Raw genomic sequence first — 20869 nt, 5'->3', positions numbered from 1 at the left:
ACTGAGGCCTCGGTGTTCTAAACTTACTGTTAAAATCCTGTGGGTCATTGTAGTGCCAGTAAATTTCCCAATTTCAAAAAGACAAGTGATGCTGCAAAAACTTCACATATAAATTAGCACCACGAAGGTCCATGGAAATTCCATCAGATCAGTCATTGAAGTAAGCAATTAACACACACGCAGAATAGGCCATGGAAAGAGGTATAAATGTGTGCATATACTGGGAAATGCTATGTTGAAGGCACACATGAGTGTCAATCATAGGTGTGCCTTATTGTGGAGCATAATGGGAACATGTTATAAGTGTCTCTCAATGCCATAGGCAGAGGGGAGGGGCAGAGAACTACCAGCAAACAATGCAGCTGCTTTTTTCTACACTGCTTCTGTGGGACATAGATGCTGCCTCCATATTTTTTTGGAATTTCCACCTCTCCTGTAATCGGCAGCCCCAGACCTGCCGGCATATGCATGCACATAAGACGTGCTTTTAACACACGTGTATATGGCAACCCCCCATCAAGTATGATAAATGTATCTTCAGCTCTTATGCAATCGACGGTCCAGACCTGCCGGTATATACTTTTGACGCATGTGACAGGCTTTTAACACATGCAATTGAATACTACCAACACCTCCAGTCCTGTCAGTAATTTTAAAGGTCAGGCTTCATTTTGTGCATTGCCCAGAGTGCTCATTTTAATATTAATGACCTCATTATACTATATTTACACAGCATTATTGGAGGATGCTATGAAACACGGAAAAGATCACGCAGAGCTATTATATGCATCGGAAGCTAAAATACTTCAATGCTAAACTGGTTAGAACTGGTTTAGCGTTGATCATTAAAGGCATGGTATATTTAGAACATGAACTGTCATATCAGGAGTCCTTTCCCAAACAGTAATAGGCTATGAATGTGTGAACTGATGTCCATGTTGCAGCCTTGCAAATTTCCTTCATGGAAGTTAAACTCAGGAGGGCTACCTATGCTGCCATAGCTCATGACAGATTGTGTCATGTCCCTCGTGAGTCAAGCCTGCTTGGCATAATTGAAGGAAATGCAGACTGCTAATCAATTAGTGTGTGTTTGTTGATGGCAGCCTCTTCCCACTTAAGGTCAAATTAAATAAAATATTAGGTGGACCTTCTAAGGACTTTAGTCTGCATCAAAAAGAAGGCAAAGGCTGTCTTGCAATCCAATGTGTATAGTGTGCTTTCACCTTTGTTGATTTGAAACCTGGACAAAAAAATTAGCAGAATGATAGTTTGATTAAGCAGAAAATCCAGCAAGGCCAGGGGTGGGCAATTATGGTCCTCAAGGGCCACAACCCATGACATTGATTTGAATGTACTACTTCCATTTTATGCAAATAGATCTTCTGCATATTCATTGTGGAAATCTTGAAAACCCGGCCGGGTTGTGGCCATCAAGGTTCAATCTGTCATAGCGTTGGTAGTTCCTAGCCTCTCTGTATCTGACAGAGGCCTATTTACATATGCCTATTTTCCCAGATCACAGGAAGTTTCTCAGGTTTCATGTCCTGCAAAATCATTATCAGTTTTCAGCTCTGCCCTTTGGCCTGGCGACAGCTCTTCGCACCTTCACTAAAGTGTTGTGGTAGCAGCTACTGCGTCCCTACCTCGATGATTGGCTGATCAGGGTCCCTTCGTCAGGGGGTCATTGCACAGTGGATCAGGTGATCAGAATCCTGGAGGTTCTGGGTTGGATTGTATATTGCCACAAGAGCAATTTGATGCCAACTCAGTACAGGTGTTCGACACGCCTGTAGGCTAGAGACACGCAGACAAAAGCTGTGTTCTCAAATTGCTTGTCTCTTAGACAAGTGAGCCCTGTCAACATGGGGCTATCTTCAAGTCCTGGGTTCCACGTCAGATGTGGTTCCTTGGGCGAGATCCCACATGGGTCCTCTCTAGCATGCGTTACTCTCCCGCTGGTCCCCTCAGATGGATGCATTATAGAAGTGTCTGTCCTGGACGATGGAGGCTTAGGCCAGCATGAATTAGTGACTTCGTCCTCAGTCCCTCTCCAGGGATATGCCTCTGCAGATTGCTTCCTGTGTAGTGGTAACAGATGCCAGTCTCCTGGGCTAGGGAGCCCATTGCAATCATCGCCCAATTCATGGGTGTTGGCCGCCCTCTCAAAAGAAGTAGTCGATCAACAGACTGGAACTGTGTGCCATTTGATTGGCTCTAGTGAGATTGCAGAAGACTCTCGAGGGTCAAGGGGTCAGAGTTTTCTCAGCAGTGCCATAGCTGTGGCATATATCAATCACCAGGTAGGCACCAGGAGTGCATCTCTAGCTCTGGAAGCCCATCTGCTCTTTTACTGGGTAGAGCATTACCTCCAGGCCCTCTCGGTTGAGCATGTTGCAGGAGTAGACAATGTGTAAGCGGACTTCCTCATCAGGCAGACCTTGGATACAAGTGAATAGGCACTGGCTCCAGCAGCATTTCAGGCAATTGTTCAGCGCTGGGGTCATCCTTTCTTCAACCTCAAGGCAACAGTGAAGAACAAGAAGGCAGACTGATTGTTCAGTCGAAGAGTCAAGCCCGGAAGCAACAGGCTGGATGTGTTGGTCGTGTATGTTTTTTCTCCCTGGCCCATTATAGGCCGGGACATTTGATGGATAGTGACTCATCAAGGAAGAGTCATTTTGGTAACTCCAGCTTGACCTCACAGGACATGGTAGGCAGATCTGATTTGGCTTTGATTAGGCCAAGGTCTCAAGTTGTAGGTATTTCCAGACCTGCTTTCTCAGGATCCAGTATGCCTGGACGATTTGGATCACCTTGATATTACGGCATGGCTATTGAACGTGAAGCGTTAGAGCATAATGGTTATTTAGACATGTCCAAGAAGTTGACTACTGTTTCTGCCTATGCTAAAGCGTGGACGACTTATGAGCATGGGTCATCCAAAAATGTTTGGAGCCATTCTCGCTCCAATTTTGGTGGTGTCAGATCTCATGAAAATCTCGGAGAGGGTGAAAGCCAGAAGGCCTTGAGCATGCGCAGATGCTCTTATTCAGTGCTGCATCAGGGGAACAGATGGAAGGAGGGGTGGAGGGGAGGTGACCTGGTTGAGAGCTCAAGGTTTAGCTGAACCTTTTCATGGAAGAACTCAGCCATGGTCGGGGGGAGGAGGGGAAATGAAGAAGGGATTGGGGGTGAGAGCACGTTGAGTAAAGAGTTTAGTGTAGCAAAGAGACGGTAAGGGTTATTTGTTCATTTATTTAATTCATTTTCTAGCCTGTTGTCCCCAAAGAGCTCAGAATAGGTTATATATGCTGAATTGGAAGGTAATTGGGCACTGGCTAATGTTCAGATTGAAATCTGGTTAACTTGGCACTTGGTTTTTGCTGTCCTGACTTTATCCATTTATTTAGCCAGTTAGTGGACTAAATATTGTCCCTGGACTCCTCCTAATCTAGTCAGTGAAAGAATGGTTAGCGAGCAGAGATATTCAGCAGCAGTACTGTACCTGGTTAAGTGACACCGAATATTGGTGGCAAGCCAGCTCATCAGGGTTCAATTGGGTAGAAACATTTCCAGTCTAGTTAAACCCCATTGAATATTTATTTATTTAATTTTCTATACCGTCCTCCCAGGGGAGCTCAGAACAGTTTACATGCATTTATTCAGGTACTCAAGCATTTTCCCTGTCTGTCCCGGTGGGCTCATAATCTATCTAATGTACCTGGGGCAATGGGGGGGATTAAGTGACTTGCCCAGGGTCACAAGGAACAGCGTGGGTTTGAACCCACAACCTCAGGGTGTTGAGGCTGTAGCTTTAACCACTGCGCCACACTCTCCCCATATTTATTACAAGTTAGGTAATCAGGGAGATTAGATGGATTAATCTATTTCTCTCACAAGATAAAATTCAGTGGTTCTTCTCTGTCTCATTCCTACAAATCTCTGAGGCCCTGAAAGTCACTCCTCACTTCTCTCCAGCTTAAAGGCAAGTCGACATTTCTCTAGTGACTATCCATGACTAATGCAAGCCAAAATGCATATATTGAAGGGTACATAGATCCAGAAATTACTGGGACCTTATGTTAGCAAGAAACACACCAAGAGTCTAACTCTTCACCAGGTTTTTAGCAGTTTGTAACTCATGCTAAAACATACTACTGTGCTTGTGTGAACATGAAATGAGCATGTCCTGGTTAAAATGGGACGTCAGATAACCAGAACTCGGAGACGGCCCATTATATTTATGCCTGTTACTATTTCTGAATGTTATATAAATAATAATTTTGTTCAACGTAGATTTATCAATTTCCGAGTAAAACATTTGCTTTTTAATACAAATACTTTACCTTAACACGGACTTCATGAGCCTTGGGTGGTGCAACCTCTATTTCCTCAATTGAGAGTGGCATATGGGGCCCCCAGGCAATGGCTGCCTTGCACTTAATAACCTAAAAAACCCAAGCATGAAACATTTCTGCTTAAAAAAATAATAATTTTATGAAACAGGAAAAAGTGATATTTTTATACAATTCAAACACCAGTTTAAAATCCTCCTGAGATAAACAATCTCAGTTCTGCTTTTTTAGGCTCTGGCAGGCTTCCTCTCTCTTTCTTTCTCTGCCATGCCTTTTTATGTTCAGTTTTCCTGGGTAGAGTGTGATTTACCAGTCCAGCACCTTTAAGCCACTAGAAGCAATTTGCCCATGATCCAATGACCTTATCCTTCATGGGGAATAGAAACATAGAAACATAGAAAGTGACGGCAGATAAGGGCCAAGGCCCATCAAGTCTGCCCACACCAATGACCCTCCCCTACCTCCCTTTGCGAAGAGAACCCACCATTCGATCCCATTTAGCTTTAAAATCAGGCACACTGCTGGCCTCAATCACCTTTACAGTCTCAAACTTCAACAAGTACTACTTCATGGGAGAAGAATTTAGGATTTAAGTTCTCTTTTCCCAGTCTCTAACCTATATTATGGCACATGGCAGGAGGCCACAAACTACCCCATGCCCTGATATTAGATTGCTTTCTTTTAGTAGAATTCATTAAAGGGTCCCATGGGTGGTTATCAGCAATTTATGGAATGCAGTGGAAACCATACAAGTTGAAAGACAAAATAAATTTTGTTTACAGCCCTTAGGAGTAGCAAACACCATCTTCTCTTTGGTGTTTCCTGCTAGGGTCACCGGATTATAGCCCTTAGTGAGATTCAGTGTAGGCATGACCAGAGCCTTTATCAACCCAAGGCACTGACTATACATTGAATTTGAAAACTTCTTCTTTCTAAAGGTAATATAAAACCAGATGCTCCTATTCAATTTTTAGACCAACACAAGGGGAGACTGGGACGACACCAGTTGCTCTCTAGTTTCTCAACAATGGAAATTTGTAACATGGTAGGAGTTGGTACTTATTGAAGGCACCTCATGGTAGAGGACTGTAGCTCCTGTTTATGTCAACTGGTTTGCTGGTTCCCTGTTACACCTGTAATTGAATGTTTCAGTTGTGCCTTTTCCATCTGGCAGTGTAGAAGACAGCCCAGTGACATTTTTAGGGGCCTTGGGCTTCTATTGAAAAGCCGATGCTGTTGCAGCATGCAGCCTCAAGGTGTGACCAAAGTGGCATACCTTAAGGGGGCATACCAGGTCCGTTGGGAGCCCATTTGAGTCTGAGGAGCAACGAGATGCTAAAGAAGTATACTTTTCTTAAGGTACATTTTTTTCCTCTCTCCTGTTTAATAATGGGGAAACGAAAAGCCAAGACACAGGTATCCACACTAGTTGTTTGTGACCGTCGGAGCAGTGCAGAACATTCAGCGCGCTGGCCGGCACTACAAAACCTCTTGCACGATTTTGTACAGGGGGTTAATTTGTAAAGTAGGCATAGTCTAGCTACATGCCTCTTCAGTTTAACTTTTGTCTACAAATGTATTTCTATTTTTAGTTTGTAGCTATTTATTTAATCTAATATTTGTGAGTCGCGCAAACTTATACAAGCTCTAGGCGACTTGAGGAAAGGAAGGGGAAAAGGAAGGGAAGGGTCAGAGTAGAAGGAAGGAGAGGAGAGATGAAGAAGGGACAGGAAACTTAAAACTTAGGCAAGTTAAATAGGGTCAGATGCTTAAGAAGATATTAGAGGGATTAATTGTCAAAGAGTGAAGTTTTCAGTTTCTTTCGGAATTGGTTATGGTTGGTTTCCGTTCTTATAGTCTCTGTGAGGTTGTTCCAGATTGTGACTCCGAGGAAGGTGAACATGGATTGGAAGATTCTTTTGTAAGAGATTTTTTGTTGAGGGGAGGCTCAGTTGGATCCTTTTGAGAATTCTGCGTGCTGGGCCATGCGTCAATTAAAAGTTTGATGAGAGGGACTGCTGAGTTGCCGTATCCCATGCTTAGTGAGGGTTTGTTTATGTGAAAGAGGCCAGTTATTCTGAAAGCACTGAATATCTATGTAGTAGGGGCCTTAAACAACCTGGTCCAATCACAGCCTAAGGCCCTGCCCCAGTGCATCCCAGGATGCACTGGGGAGGGGAAGTCACATCATTGTGAAGAGGTGGGCCTGCTGGCCGGAGGAAGTAGGCATCCCTCAGGTCAGCCATTGTAAATAAGGTAAAGGGGAAGGGTCGTTGGAGGCATTGCTTGGCGGCGGGAGTGGGCATATCTCCCGCTGCCGGGGGAAGGGTATTGGGGGGTGTTGCTTGGTGGCAGGAGGGAGTGGGCATCTCTCCTGCTGCCATGAGAGGTGGTGCTTGACTTCAACGGCAGGAGGAAGTGGGCATCTTTCCCGCTGCTATGTTAGGAGGGGTGCTTGACTTCAGCGGTGGGAGGGAGTGGGTATCTCTCCCACCACTGTGGGGGTGGGTGTTTGGTGGCGGGAGGGAGTGTGCCTCTCTCCCACTGCTGGAAGGGGGGGTTGCTTGATTGGCAGTGGGAAGGTATGGACGTCTCTCCTGCTGCTGTGTGTGTGTGTGTGGGGGGGGGGAGGTTGTTTGACTTTGGCGGCAGGAGGGAGTGGGCATCCCTCCTGCTGATCTTTGATTTTTTATTTATTTTTTAAATTTTGCATTTATTCTGCACATGTGCCCATCAGTATCACCAGTGATGGGCACATGCAAATTTAGTGAGTCTTCGCTAATTTCATGTGAGGTTTTGAGAGAATGACTTGCCTTTTCGAAATCACTATATTAACAACTGCAACAGCGGCCCATTGGATTTTACCACAAAGTTTTAAGAATCTAGCCCTGAGAGAAAAGCATTATTTTACAAAGCCGCAGTAGCGATGCTGTCACGCTAAATGCACCAAAGCCCTTTGTAAATGAGTGACGTCCTGGCGGAACCATTATCCGCGCTCTTCAATCTTTCCCTGAGTACAGGAAGAGTCCCGTTGGACTGGAAAACGGCTAACATCATTCCACTCCACAAAAAGGGATGCTGGACGGAGGCTGCGAATTACAGACCGGTGAGTCTCACATCGATAGTGAGTAAACTCATGGAAACTCTAATCAAACACAAATTGGATATGATCCTGAACAAGGAGAATCTAAGAGATCCCCACCAACATGGATTTTCAAAGGGAAGGTCCTGCCAATCCAATCTTTGACTGGGTAACAAGAAAGCTGGATATGGCGGAGACCCTGGACGTCATGTACTTGGACTTAAGTAAAGTGTTTGATAGCGTCCCACACTGCAGGTTATTGAGCAAGATGAGTTCGATGGGATTAGGTGAAACATTAACTGCATGGGTTAGGGACTGGCTTGGAGGTAGACTTCAGAGGGTGGTGGTGAATGGTACCCTCTCCAAAACGTCAGAGGTGATCAGTGGAGTGCCGCAGGGCTCGGTTTTGGGCCCGATCCTATTTAATATCTTCGTAAGAGACTTGGTTGAGGGGCTTCGAGGTAAAATTACATTATTCGCTGATGACGCCAAACTATGCAACATAGTAGGCAAAAGCACAGTGCCCGACAGTATGATGCAGGACCTACTCTTACTGGAACATTGATCCAAAACTTGGCAACTAAGTTTCAATGAAAGTTTGGAAGAGTTCCTTCGTTATATGAAAAATTTCACTCGTCTGAATCACATGTTTTTCCTTGGCATTTGAAGTCTAAAACCTCTCTTTTCTTGGGTTCCTTGAAAAAGATCCTCGAAACATGGTCCATGTCGGGACCTGCAACAATTTTTTAAGTTAAGTGAATTTATTTTTCTTGCCACTGAAAATCTTTATTGTTATTACACAAAGAGCATTTTGCCTTAGCCAGCATTTTTACACTAAAGCCATACAGTGTGATGGGACAGTGTGTTCGCTATAGGAGTCTAGGCTCTTGGTCGGATCACACATTTTCTGAGTGTATGTGAAGAATGTATAGATGCAATTTATATATTTATATTTTCAGTTCTATATATATTGAGAAGTCTTATTTACAGTATAACTAAGTTTCAATGCCAAAAAATGTAAGGTCATGAACCTTGGCAGCAGAAATCCATGCAGAACTTACACCCTAAACGGTGAGACCTTAGCAAGGACTGTAGCAGAACAAGACTTGGGAGTGATCATTAGTGAAGACATGAAGGCTGCCAATCAAGTGGAGAAAGCTTCACCCAAGGGTAGACAAATCATGGGTTGAATCCGTAGAAGTTTCGTCAGCCGAAAGCCCGAAGTCATAATGCCATTGTACAGATCCATGGTGAGACCTCATCTGGAATCTTGTGTACAATTCTAGAGGCCACATTACCAAAAAGATGTGCTGAGAGTTGAGTTGGTTCAGCGAATGGCCACCAGGATGGTCTCAGGACTCAAGGATCTTCCTTATGAGGAACAACTGGGTAAGTTGCAGCTATACTCACTCGAGAAACGCAGAGAGAGGGGAGACATGATTGAGATGTTCAAATATGTCACGGGCCGTATCGAGGTGGAAGAAGATATCTTTTCTCTTACAGGACCCACGGCAACAAGAGGGCATCCGTTGAAAATCAGGGGTGGGAAATTTCATGGCGACACCAGGATGGACTTCTTCACCGAAAGGGTGGTTGATCACTGGAATGATCTTCCACTACAGGTAATTGAGGCCAGCAGCGTGTCAGATTTTAAGAAAAAATGGGATAGGCATGTGGGATCTCTTCATGGAGAAAGTTAGGGGGTGGGTCATTAGAGTGGGCAGACTTGATGGGCCGTGGCCCTTTTCTGCCGTCATTTTCTATGTTTCTATATTAATACGTTTCAAATATTTAAATGTCTGTATCATATCACCCCTGTCCCTTCTCTCCTCTAGAGTATACATGTTGAGATCTGCTAGTCTCTCTTCTTGTACTTCTGTTGGTGCAAACCTCCTACCGTTTTTGTTGCTGTTTCTGTTCAATCACTTCTACATTGTTGTGAATTTTAAGTTCTGTTTAGTTTTTACTGTCTATCATCACTAATTCAACATTTGCTTTGGGTTTTATTAAACTTTCTACTAAATCATTCATTTCTGGAGAACAGGCACAATCTAGGGCAATTCTCCAAATAGGATGCTGTTGCATCTATCTCGTCAATATCACCAAAATTCATCCTTTCCTCTCTGAGCACACTACCTGGACCCTTGTCCAAGCTCTCGTAACCTCATGCTTGGATTGCTGCAATCTACTCCTAACTGGCATCCCTCAGTGTCGCCTCTCCCCCTTGCAATCTGTGGAAAACTCTGCTGTGCAACTCATCTTCTACCAACCTCGCTACGCTCATATCACCCCTCTCCTTAGGTCACTTCACTGGCTCCCTATCTGCCATCGCATACAGTTCAATATCTTATTGCTGACCTACAAGTGTGCTCATTCTGCTGCCCTTCAATATCTCTCTTCGCTTCTCTCTCCTTATACACCTCCCAGAGAACTCCATTCCTCAGATAAGCCACTCTTAACATTACCCCTCTCCTCCACTGCCAATTCCAGACTTTATTCCTTTCATCTAGCTACCTCCTATGCCTGGAATAAATTACGCGAGTTTGTCCGTCAAGCCCCTTTCCTCCCCTTATTTAAAAGCAGATTGAAAACCTACTTTTTGATATAGCTTTCAATTCATAACCCTACTCCTCTGCCATCTAACCCAGCCAGCTGATTAACCATTCCTCTTAACTGTATCCTGTTTGTCTGTCTTGCCTGTCTTTCGAGAAGGGACTGTTTTCTTACTCTTTGTGACTCTGTACAGCGCTGCGTGCATCTGTTAGCGCTATAGAAATAATTACCGTATATACTTGAATATAAAATGGAAGTTTTGGGCCAATTTATATTCGAGCCAATGCCCCCTCCCAGAATTTTTTAGGACGCCGTCGTCACCACCAGGCTCTGCCCCCCTCCTCCTCTTCCCTGCCCTATCCTCATACCTCTGCCGATCCCTGCTGGAGGTGTAGCGGGCAGGAGCAAGCTTTCCGAACTCCTGCCCTGCTTCTAACCAGCTGCCGCAGATTCAGTTTCTTTGGCCGCTGAGCGGCACGAGTATTACTCCCCCAACCTTCTGTTTTTCCCTTTAAGTGTTTTCTTTTCTTTCTATTAATTGGAGTTCCTATCCCTTCTTCCCTTTTGTTCCCGTTTGTTTTATCCTTGAATCGTTCTTTTCCCTTGGTCTTTTTTAGATTAAATTATACTTTTATTGGTACACGGCTTAGAAGTCTCGAGTAGGCGGTATAGTAAATTTTAAATAAACTTGAAACTAGGAACGCGATTTGGCAGAGCAGTACTTAGTGGGGCAGGAACCCAAGGCAGAGCACACTCTCCTCTGGACAGAATATTTCTAGGTAGTGGGAAGGTGCGTGGATAGGTCATGGGGGTTGTGGTCCACCTACACACACCTGTTGGCTCTGCTGGTCCCCTACCCTGGAACATGAAGTTGACGTCAGGGGGGTAAAGCCGACGACCGCATGCAGACAGACCACAGATCTGCGACCACTCCAGCACCCCCCTCACCCTCCCACTGCGCCCTTGGTACACCACTGTCAACAGCAACAATCGACCAAGGGTTATTACTGCCTGCCACTTTAAAAGATGGTGCCCTAAGAGCCCTTTCCAGCTCCACAGGCGGGTCAAAATGCAATTAAAGCACCTCTGGCAGAAACTGCTGCAAAAACTTTACATCAAATCCCTCTGACCTTTCAGAAAACCCAAGAAAGCAAAATCATGCAAATCATTTTCTAAAGCTTGATCCCACCTCACTAACAACCCTGCTCCAGTAACTACTGATCATGAGCTGTCACCTGCTCCTCCACTTCTTCCACTCTAATAGTCAGGGATGTCATCTGCTGTTTAACGTGAAACATTTCACTTTTTAGTTCCTCCAGAGAATCGGCATTGCCCTTAACAAGCCTCTTAACTTGCAGAAGTTAATTTAAGAGTGTGAGAAGAAACTTCCTCAGGCTCTGGCAACGGCTCCTTCAATGGGATAGGATCCTGTTTATTTTATAGAGGATCCGGTTTATTTTTTTTAGATATCTGCTGCACGAAAACTGTATTCAGTTTTCCAGACTTGCTTGCCATACTTAGCACCACTAATAAAAGCTTTTTATGTCTAATGTTGCGATACTGCTGCTGAGAAAGGAAGGAGGCAAAGGGAGCCACAGCTCTAAGATGTCATCTTGACCAGTGCTCAAAAGAAACCCCACCCTATACTAATTTCCTTTTTTTAAAATAAATTCGTTAAGTTTTTTTTTCAAAATACAAAAAAGAAGAATATTAAAATCCTATTTCATTATAAACAAAATTCCAACATAAATCTCAGATTAAGAACAAACAATTAATCAAAATCACATTCTAGCTTATGATTACCAAGTTTGATCTATAAATCCCATCGCACCAACCCCTCCCCCCACCTCTACCCCCCCCCTACCCACAAAGGTCAGAGGATGATTAAACTAATTTAGATTTAAGTCATTATAAATTATTCTAATATAGCAGATTCTTCCCAAGTTTTATATTTAGACCAGATTTTTTGAAATGTAGACATCTGGTTTCTTCGCATAGCTGTTAATTTGAACATATTATATATAAATTTTATCTTACATTGAATTATCTTTATTGATGGTAAAAAAAAAATTTTCTTCCAATATGCAGCTAGTACCATATGTGCTGCTGTCATAACTAAACCAATCCTTTTCCTATGATGAATTAACATCGCCGATGTAACTATATTCAATAAACAACATTCCTTATTTTTATACACTTGAAATCCCACCACCTCTGATACAAATTGCATTATATGTTCCCCAAAAATTTGTACCTTAGGCTTAAGGCATTCCCACCATATATGGATAAAGGAACCTTGAGTTCCACATATTCTCCAACATTCATCTGTACCGTTACCAAATATAGCTTTTAAACGTACAGGAGTATAATGCCATTGGTATAGCATCTTATAAACATTTGAATTTTGAATAAGCGATTAATCAAATCCATAATAAACTTGAAACTCCACCATATTACTGGAGATAGATACACATAATAGTGAACCTAACTGCTTATTCCAATTATCTTGTTCATAAGTTTTCCCAAGAATCTCCTCCCAAGCTGCTTTATTTCTTGAAGGAATTAAAATAGTTTAAACAATAGCATTATACAGCCAAGTAATTTTCCCCCTACTTATTTCATACATAAATACCTTCTCTAATAGAGTTGGAGAGTGGAATAACTCTTGTATTACTTTCTTATGAAAAAAAATCTTTCACTTGTCTATAAAGAAATAAATCACAATCTTTTAAACCATATTCTGATTTCACATAAGCAAATGTGATTATATTTCCATCCTTTATTAATTGACCCAAAGATCATAACCCTTGTTTTTCCCAATAATAGAAAGCTTTATTTATTTTACCAGAGGTAAAAGAGGGGGCATCTCTTATAGCTGACTCATGAAAAAAAATTTGAGATTTCATCAATTTAGTCCGTAGATTAGTCCATAATGAGAGGACATGTTGAATAATAGGGTCGGTATTAGAAGCTATCTTTTTCAGGAGTTCACTGGGCAGCCATGGTATTGCCCATAGAGGAAATTCCTCTGATATATTTTGCTCAAGTACCACCCAACTCTTTTGAGACTCATATTTCCAGCTAATCTGATATTGCAACTGTGCTGGCTGATAGTATGATCAGAAGTGAGGAACCGCCATTCTACCTAGTCTTTTTAGTTGATATAACATATTACACTGAACCTTTGGATGCTTATTATTCCAGATATAGTTTTTTATGTTCAAATCTATTTTATTAAGCAAGTACAACAGCAGTAGAAAACAGGGCATACAATTTCACCCGACAACCGCGGAGGACTGGACTCTGATGTCCTCCACGATCAAGCACCCCCCCCCCCACCTCACAGAAAGAAACCCCCTCCCCCCCACCCACCCCGCCCCACCCCCCCAAAGAAACATACAACTCTCCAGCAGGGAACATCAATGGCAAATAGGTGCACGGAATCAAAGGTGGAGTCTGTTCAAGATACGGCTACGACTCTCAGGGGTCAAAATGTTCAAGTACGGAGTCTAAGTGTTAACAAAGTCTCTGCTCCGGCGACGAGAAGAACAGGCCAAACGGGCCTCCCAGCCCATAAGTTCGTGAAGTCGATTCTTCCAATGCCAAAAGGAGGGGGGTTCAGGAGAAAGCCAGCAACACAAAATACATTTCTTCCCCAAAATAAGTTTTTTTCTCCATTCCTTTAAAAAAGGAGGAAGGTATTTGTACTGGAATTGCAGAGAATAAATACAATAATTTGGGGAAGAACAATCATTTTAATAGAGTGTACTCTTCCTAACCATGAAACATTCAAATGTTTCCATCTATTTAACTCACTCATAATGCTTTTAAGTAAATATGGATAGTTAGCCAGATATAATTCAGATAGTGTTCTAGTTACATTCACCCCCAAGTAGCGTAAATGATGTTCTGCAAATTTAAAGGGGAACTTTTATTTTATATATAGTTTCTCTTGTTTAAAGAGAGGTCCAGAATCTCAGATTTATTTACATTGATTTTAAATCCTGAAACTCGAGCAAATAGATCTAATAACTGCCGATAGAGAATCGACAGGGTTGGCTAAATTAAAAAGATCATCAGCAAATAATAATATTTTTTGTTCCAACTTCCCACATTTTATACCATGTGTATCCGGGTGTTGACAAACTAATTGGGCCAATGGTTCCATGGCTATAGAGAAGAGTAGGGGAGAAAAAGCACAGCCTTGATGAATCACTCGTTCTAGTTGAAAATTTTCTGAGTATATTCCATTTATTCTTAAACAAGAAATGGGGGGACTGTATAAAGTGCTTGAATCATATACTAATTTCCAAATAGAATCTAGCAGCCTTGTTTCACTTTCTAAATTAGTGTCCAGCACTGTACATGCACTTGAAAGCACCCAGGTGCTTCACAAATACATGGGTTCAAAAAAACATGGAATGAACACAGAGGATCTCTAATCAGAAAATAATGGGTATATATTGAGCCAGTACTGGGCAGATTTGCACGGTCTGTGTCCCGCATAAGGCCATTCAGTTCAGGATGGGCTGGAGGGGCTTCTACGGTTGGGATGGTTTAGACGGGCTGGAGTGAGTTTTGATGGGACTCCAGTAGATGGAACCTAAGCATGGCAGAGCTCTGGGATTCTAGCCCAGAAATATCTAAGACAATGATGATTTAAATTAAATAATTAATTTATAGAGCATCTATGGTTGGGCAGACAGGATGGACCATTCAGGTCTTTGTCTGTCATCAATTACTATATTACTATGTAATATAGCCTCAATAAGATATTATTCACACAAAAAGAACCCTTCAAATGATATAATGTAAAACTCCAAATCAGGCAGAGTGAATGCTTTCTTTCTTCTTTTTTTTTTCTAACAAATACTCTAATGCTGAGTTTAGTTTAGGCAAGTTCAACTTAGTGCTGCATATTAGAGTAAAATAGTTGTTCATTGAGACTATTCTCTTGTCAAATTTCTCTGATCTTTCACTGCTTCTGCTTGCCAAATTGAAGATGTCTAGTCACTTATATCCTCCTCTGTATGCAAATGTATTTTTAGAGATTGTTAAACTTCTCTACTTACTTTCCCAGTGGTTTCCATATTATATTTCCCTTTTTAACTCAGCCCTGGCACACCTCTGGTCAAAATCGTCTAGTGCATTGACTATAATCACAGGCAAAACTCTTTATGTACAAGGTTTTTAATCCCTCCTACAATCTTTGGCCTATCATTCAGAGTCTTCACTAGGCTGTGCTGGTTCCCAGCCCTCCCTTCCCCTGTTTGTGCAAACAAAAAAGAAAAATCCCAAGTGCTTTGGATATTGATTTTATTGGTTTGATTGTGAACTTTGTTGTCATGTGATCTTTGACATGTTTGTTGTGTTCCAGTTATAACTTGTAATGCTTTTTATTAACCTTAATAAAGATATTATGTACTTACACTGGTAAGCTCTTTTGCAACAGATAGGTGAGACATTCTAGACAGATGGGTTGTGTCTCAATTGCCGCATCCATCTGCAGAAGGAATCTACTCCAGATTTTTTCTCTATGCCTCTGCTGTTCTTCACTGTGCTCTCTAGCTTCACCTACAGTTAGTACCCAAGCACTGAGAGTCACTAAATAAACTTGAAGTAGAGATACCCATGGCAATCAATTTCAGAAACAACCGTTCTGTTCAAAAAGTTACAAGAGAACATCAGCTGCAAACAGCCAACAAAAACCTCAAAGGAACTCAGAAACTATTCCTGCATAAAAGAGTAACATATATACAGTATTCTTACCATCCCCCAAAGGCTTGCAGGCATCCAAGAAACAACCCGGAGAAGCAGAAACAGATTAAGACAGTAGTCAGGTGCAGGAAGGACAGGGCAGGAGTTTAGAATGTCTGGAAAAGAGCTTACCAGGGTATATACGTGAAGGGATATAATTTTAAAAAAAGTCTAACTCCATTTTGGGCCCAAGTCGCTAGTCGCCCAAAGTCGGACATATCCAAAGTCCATTCTTGAAAAATATGTCCCCCCAAAATATTTTTTTTTGAGAATCATCTACTTGTACGTCCAGCCATTTGATCGTCCAGATCTCTAAGTTGTCTATCTTTATACCCCATTCTCGTCCAAAAATTTGTCCCAAGTCAAAAACGGCTAGAACAAGACCTTTTGGGAATGGGAGGGGCCAGCAAAGTGATGGACTGGCCACCAAGACATGACAATAGAGTAGTGGGGCATCTTACAGGGTACTGCTGTGAACTTCACAAAAAGGGTGCCACATAAACATCTCATCACTATCTCCCTTGCAAGGCATGGTGAGCCCTCCCAAATACCCCAAAAACCTACTATACCCACCTATCTACAACTCCAATAGCCCTTATGGCTGCAAGTGTGACCTATATATGGCAGTACAGTAGAGGGTTTTTTTTTTTTTTTTGAGGGGTGGTAAACTCACATTTTCCATTATGAATGCAGTGGTTAGAATGGCATATGGGCCTGGGTCCTCCTCTCTATGGTTCACTAGCCCCCCACCCCCCACCCCCAGATTACTTAAGCAACCTCTATGCAGCTCTACCAGGCTTTCCTATGCCAGGTGCTGATTTTCTAGAGGCAGGTATGTATGTTTTTATTCCAATTTTTATAGCAGTGTGTGTGTGTGTGTGGGGGGGGGGGGGGTCAATGATCACTGGGAGAGTGTGTATGGGTCTGTACTTTGTGTCTGGATACCTTCTGGCCACTTAGGCCTGTTTTTAGATGGCCTAAGTCAGTACGAATAAGTTCTGTCTAGGTAGTCTCATTAAACTTTTGGTTATACTTGCAGTATGACTAATTCTAGGTCTTTAAGGTCATCCAAGTGGTGATTTGGGCAGGATTATAGATGTATTTCTGTTTCAATTATGAACCCCATAATCTTTTTTTCTAGTGCAATAGGCGAGACATTCTAGACAGATGGGACGTACAAAAGCAGTCCCCAAAATGCTAGGGTGGAATTACAGCGCCAGCCCGTAAGACTGAGGACCCAAAGATTGAGTTCTATCTCGCTGCCACATCCACTCTATAAAACAGGGGAGACAGCTCTATCTTTGGCCCATGAAGAAGCCAGACTCCGGGTAGAATGCGTCTTGATGGAAACAGGAGACTGAAAATTGTGGCCTCGGAAGTTGGAGTGCCCTGCTTAATAGAATGAGTCAGCACAAAAAGATGGTCAGAGAGTCAAAATTCGTTAGTGACCTCCAGATAGGGAAGAAGCACGCTGGGAACATCAAGTTTCTTCATAAGGCGATCTTGTGTTTTGGAACCAGTTGGCTGAAAAACAGGCAAATGCACTTCCTGATTAACATGGAAAGTCAAAATCACCTTCGGCAGGAAGAAATTGTAGACAATATGATAAAATATTCTACCCAATGTGCAGCGGCAGCCAAAAAAGCAAACAAGATGTTAGGAATTATTTAAAAAGAGATGGTTAACAAGACTAAGAATGTTATAATGCATCTGTATTGCTCTATTGTGCAACCTCACCTGGAGTATTGCGTTCAGTTCTGGGCTCCTTATCTCAAGAAAGATATAGCGGCATTAGAAAAGGTTCAATGAAAAGTGACCATGATGATAAAGGGGATGAAACTCCTCTTGTATGAGGAAAGACTATATAGGTTAGGCCTCTTCAGCTTGGAAAAGAGATGGCTGAGGGGAGATATGATTGAAGTCTACAAAATCCTGAATAGAGTAGAACGGATACAAATGGATCAATTTTTCACTCCATCAAAAATTACAAAGACTAAGGGACACTCGATGAAGTTACAGGGAAATACTTTTAAAACCAATAGGAGGAAATATTTTTTCACTCAGAGAACAGTTACACTCTAGAATGCATTGTCAGAGGTTGTGGTAAGAGCGAATAGCATAACTGGTTTAAGAAAGATTTAGATAATTTCCTGGAGGAAAAGTCCATAGTCTGTTATTGAGAAAGACATGGGGGAAGCTACTGCTTGCCCTGGATCAGAAGCATGAAATGTTGCTACACTTTGGGTTTTTGCCAGATACTAGGGACCTGGATTGGCCACTGTGAGAACGGGCTACAGGGCTTTATGGACCATTGGGCTGACCCAGGAAGGCTATTCTTATGTTCTTATGTTAACTGTATGCAGGGAAATACTAGTCTCCGAGATGTGGAGAAAGAGCCTGGCATTCCAAGACACACCGCGCTGAAGTAACAGTGAGTAGAAACACGGTCTTGAGTGTCAAGTCCAAGTCCAAGAGTCATGGTCTTGAGTCCAAGTCCAAGAAACACAGTCATGTGTGTCCAAGTCCAAGAGGGAAGCATCCTGAAGTGGCTCAAAGGGAACCTTGGTGAGGTTAGACAGAAGCAGGTTGAGGTCCCAGGAAGGGAACGGCGGCTTAACTAGCAGTCTCATGTGAAGAGCCCCTTTTAGAAATCTAGTGACATCAGGATGAGACGCCAAAGAGGAACGATGATCCCAGACCCTTAAACAAGAAAGCCCGGCCACTTGGACCCAAAGAGATGACACAGTGTGGCCTTTATCAATACCAGCCTGAAGAAAGGCAAAAAACCACCGATATCCGGAGCTGAATAAGGCTCCACCTGGTCCTGAGAGCACTAAAGTTGGAAAGTCTCCACGCCTTACATAAGCAGAAACAGTAGTCGACTTCTTAGACTTGAGAAGAGTGTCAATGACCACATCAGAATAACCTTTGTGTTCTAAGGCTGCGCGCTCAAGAGCCATGCTGTAAGAGCAAAGCGACCTAGGTCCTCCATGCAAACTGAATCCAGAGTAATAAGGTACGAATGGGTGCTCAGCCAAAGGTCATGACCTTGCGATGAGGCATCAGATCTGTGTACCACAGTCTGCAAGGCTAGTCTGGAGCCATCAGAATGACGCGGCCTGGATGGGCCACAATCTGCTGAATGACTCAGCCTATCATGGGCCAGGGAGTAAAGACATATAGGAGAAGCTCTTGAGGCCATGGCTGCACTGAGCATTAAGACCCTCGCTTCTGGGCTCAGATCTTCAACTGAAGAAACAATCTGATTTCTTGTTCTTTACAATGGCCATGAGGTGAAAGCGGGGCTAACCCCAGCACTGCACTATGGTTCGGAATGCTGCTGAGAACAAGGCCCACTTGCCCGAATCCAAAGTCTGTCTGCTGAGGAAGTCGGCTTGAACATTGTTGACTCCCACCACATGCGCTATTGATAGCACCTGGAGGTGACATTCCACCCACAGAAAAAGAAGATGGGCTTTCTGAGTCAGAAGAGTGCTTTGGCCCCTCCCTGGTGATTGACATAGGCTACTGCCATTGCATTGTCAGAGAAAACCCTGATGCCTTGGCCCTCCAGAGTCTTCTGCAATTGCACCAGTCAGATGAATAGCTATCATCTCCAACTGGTTGATCGACCTTTTCCTCTAAGAGGGTGTCCAACACCCCTGGATGGGACAATGATTACAGTGGGCTCCCCTGTCCCAAAGGTTGGCATCTGTCATCACCATGATGCAGGAGGCATTCTGCAGTGCAACACTCCTTGCAGAGTGACTGTGGGAGAAGCTACCAAACCATGCTGGCCTGAGCCTCCAGAGTCCAGGGAGGATAGGTCTGTAAAGCATCCTTGTGCGGAGCCCAGTGAGAGAGTATGGCATGTTGGATAGGACACATGTGTGCCCTTGACCAAGAAACCACATCCAACAGGGCAGCAAGGATCCCAGGACCTCAAGATAGTCCCACGCTGAAGGAGCCAGCTTATCCAGAAGGGAAGAAATCTGGGCACACAGTTTCAGTCTGCATGCCTCTGGAAGATAGATGCAGTCCACAGCACATTGAAGAGAACATCCAGATATTCCAGAGACTGCAAGGGCATCAGATTGCTCTTTCTGTAGTTCACAATCCAGCCCAGGTTCTCCAGCACCTGGATAGAAACATAGAAAATGACGGCAGAAAAGGGCCATAGCCCATCAAGTCTGCCCACTCTAATGACCCACCCCCCTGGCTTTACACCCTTAGAGGTCCCACGTGAATATTCCATTTTCTCTTAAAATCTGACATGCTGTTGGCCTCGATTACCTGCAGAGGGAGTTCATTCCAGTGATCGACCACTCTTTCGGTGAAGAAATACTTTCTGGTATCACCATGAAATTTACCTCTCCTGATTTTCAGCGGATGCCCTCTGGTAGACGAGGGGCCTATAAGACGGAAAATATCATCTTCCACCTCGATACGACCTGTGATATATTTAAATGTCTCAATCATGTCTCCTCTCTCTCTTCGTTCCTCAAGTGAGTACAGCTGCAATTTATTTAGCCTTTCTTCATACAGGAGATCCTTGAGACCCGAGACCATCCTGGTGGCCATTCGCTGAACCAACTCAATTCTTAGCACATCTTTCCGGTAATGTGGTCTCCAGAATTGAACACAATACTCCAAATGAGGTCTCACCATGGATCTGTACAACGGCATTATGACTTCTGGCCTCCTGCTGACAAAACCTCTACGGATACAACCCATCATTTGCCTTGCCTTGGAGGAAGCCTTTTCTACTTGATTGGCAATTTTCATGTCATCACTAATGATTACTCCTAAATCGCGTTCTGCCGTAGTCCTAGCTAAGGTCTCACCATTCAGCGAGTAAATTCTGCACGGATTTCTTTTACCCAGGTGCATTACTTTACATTTTTTAGCATTGAAGCTTAGCTGCCAAGTCTATGACCATTGTTCCAATAGTAGAAGATCCTGCTTCATACTGTCAGGCAAAGTGTTTTTAACTACTATGTTACACAGTTTGGCGTTGTCGGCGAACAATGATATTTTTCCTCTAAGCCCTTGGATCATATCACCTATGAATAAGTTGAATAGAATCGGGCCCTGATCCAACGTGCGCTGACCCTCAGCCATT

At 43.2% G+C, this 20869-nt stretch overlaps 1 protein-coding gene across 1 annotated transcript in view; it reads right to left on the bottom strand.

Moving 5' to 3' along the window:
• The window catches only part of LOC117356689 (alcohol dehydrogenase 1-like), a 65582-nt gene extending 50473 nt beyond the window's left edge, over positions 1-15109 (bottom strand). The window contains exons 1-2 of the mRNA XM_033936297.1: positions 15063-15109; positions 4347-4448 (exon numbers count right to left, since the gene is read on the bottom strand). Of these exons, the coding sequence (XP_033792188.1) occupies positions 4347-4448; positions 15063-15080 (120 nt within the window). The 5' untranslated portion in view covers positions 15081-15109. The remainder of the gene's footprint in view (positions 1-4346; positions 4449-15062) is intronic.
• Between the last annotated feature and the right edge of the window lie 5760 nt (positions 15110-20869).

This window comes from Geotrypetes seraphini, chromosome 1 (genome assembly GCF_902459505.1).
Source record: "Geotrypetes seraphini chromosome 1, aGeoSer1.1, whole genome shotgun sequence".
NCBI lineage: Eukaryota > Metazoa > Chordata > Amphibia > Gymnophiona > Dermophiidae > Geotrypetes > Geotrypetes seraphini.
This window is presented reverse-complemented; position numbering and strand designations above follow the sequence as displayed.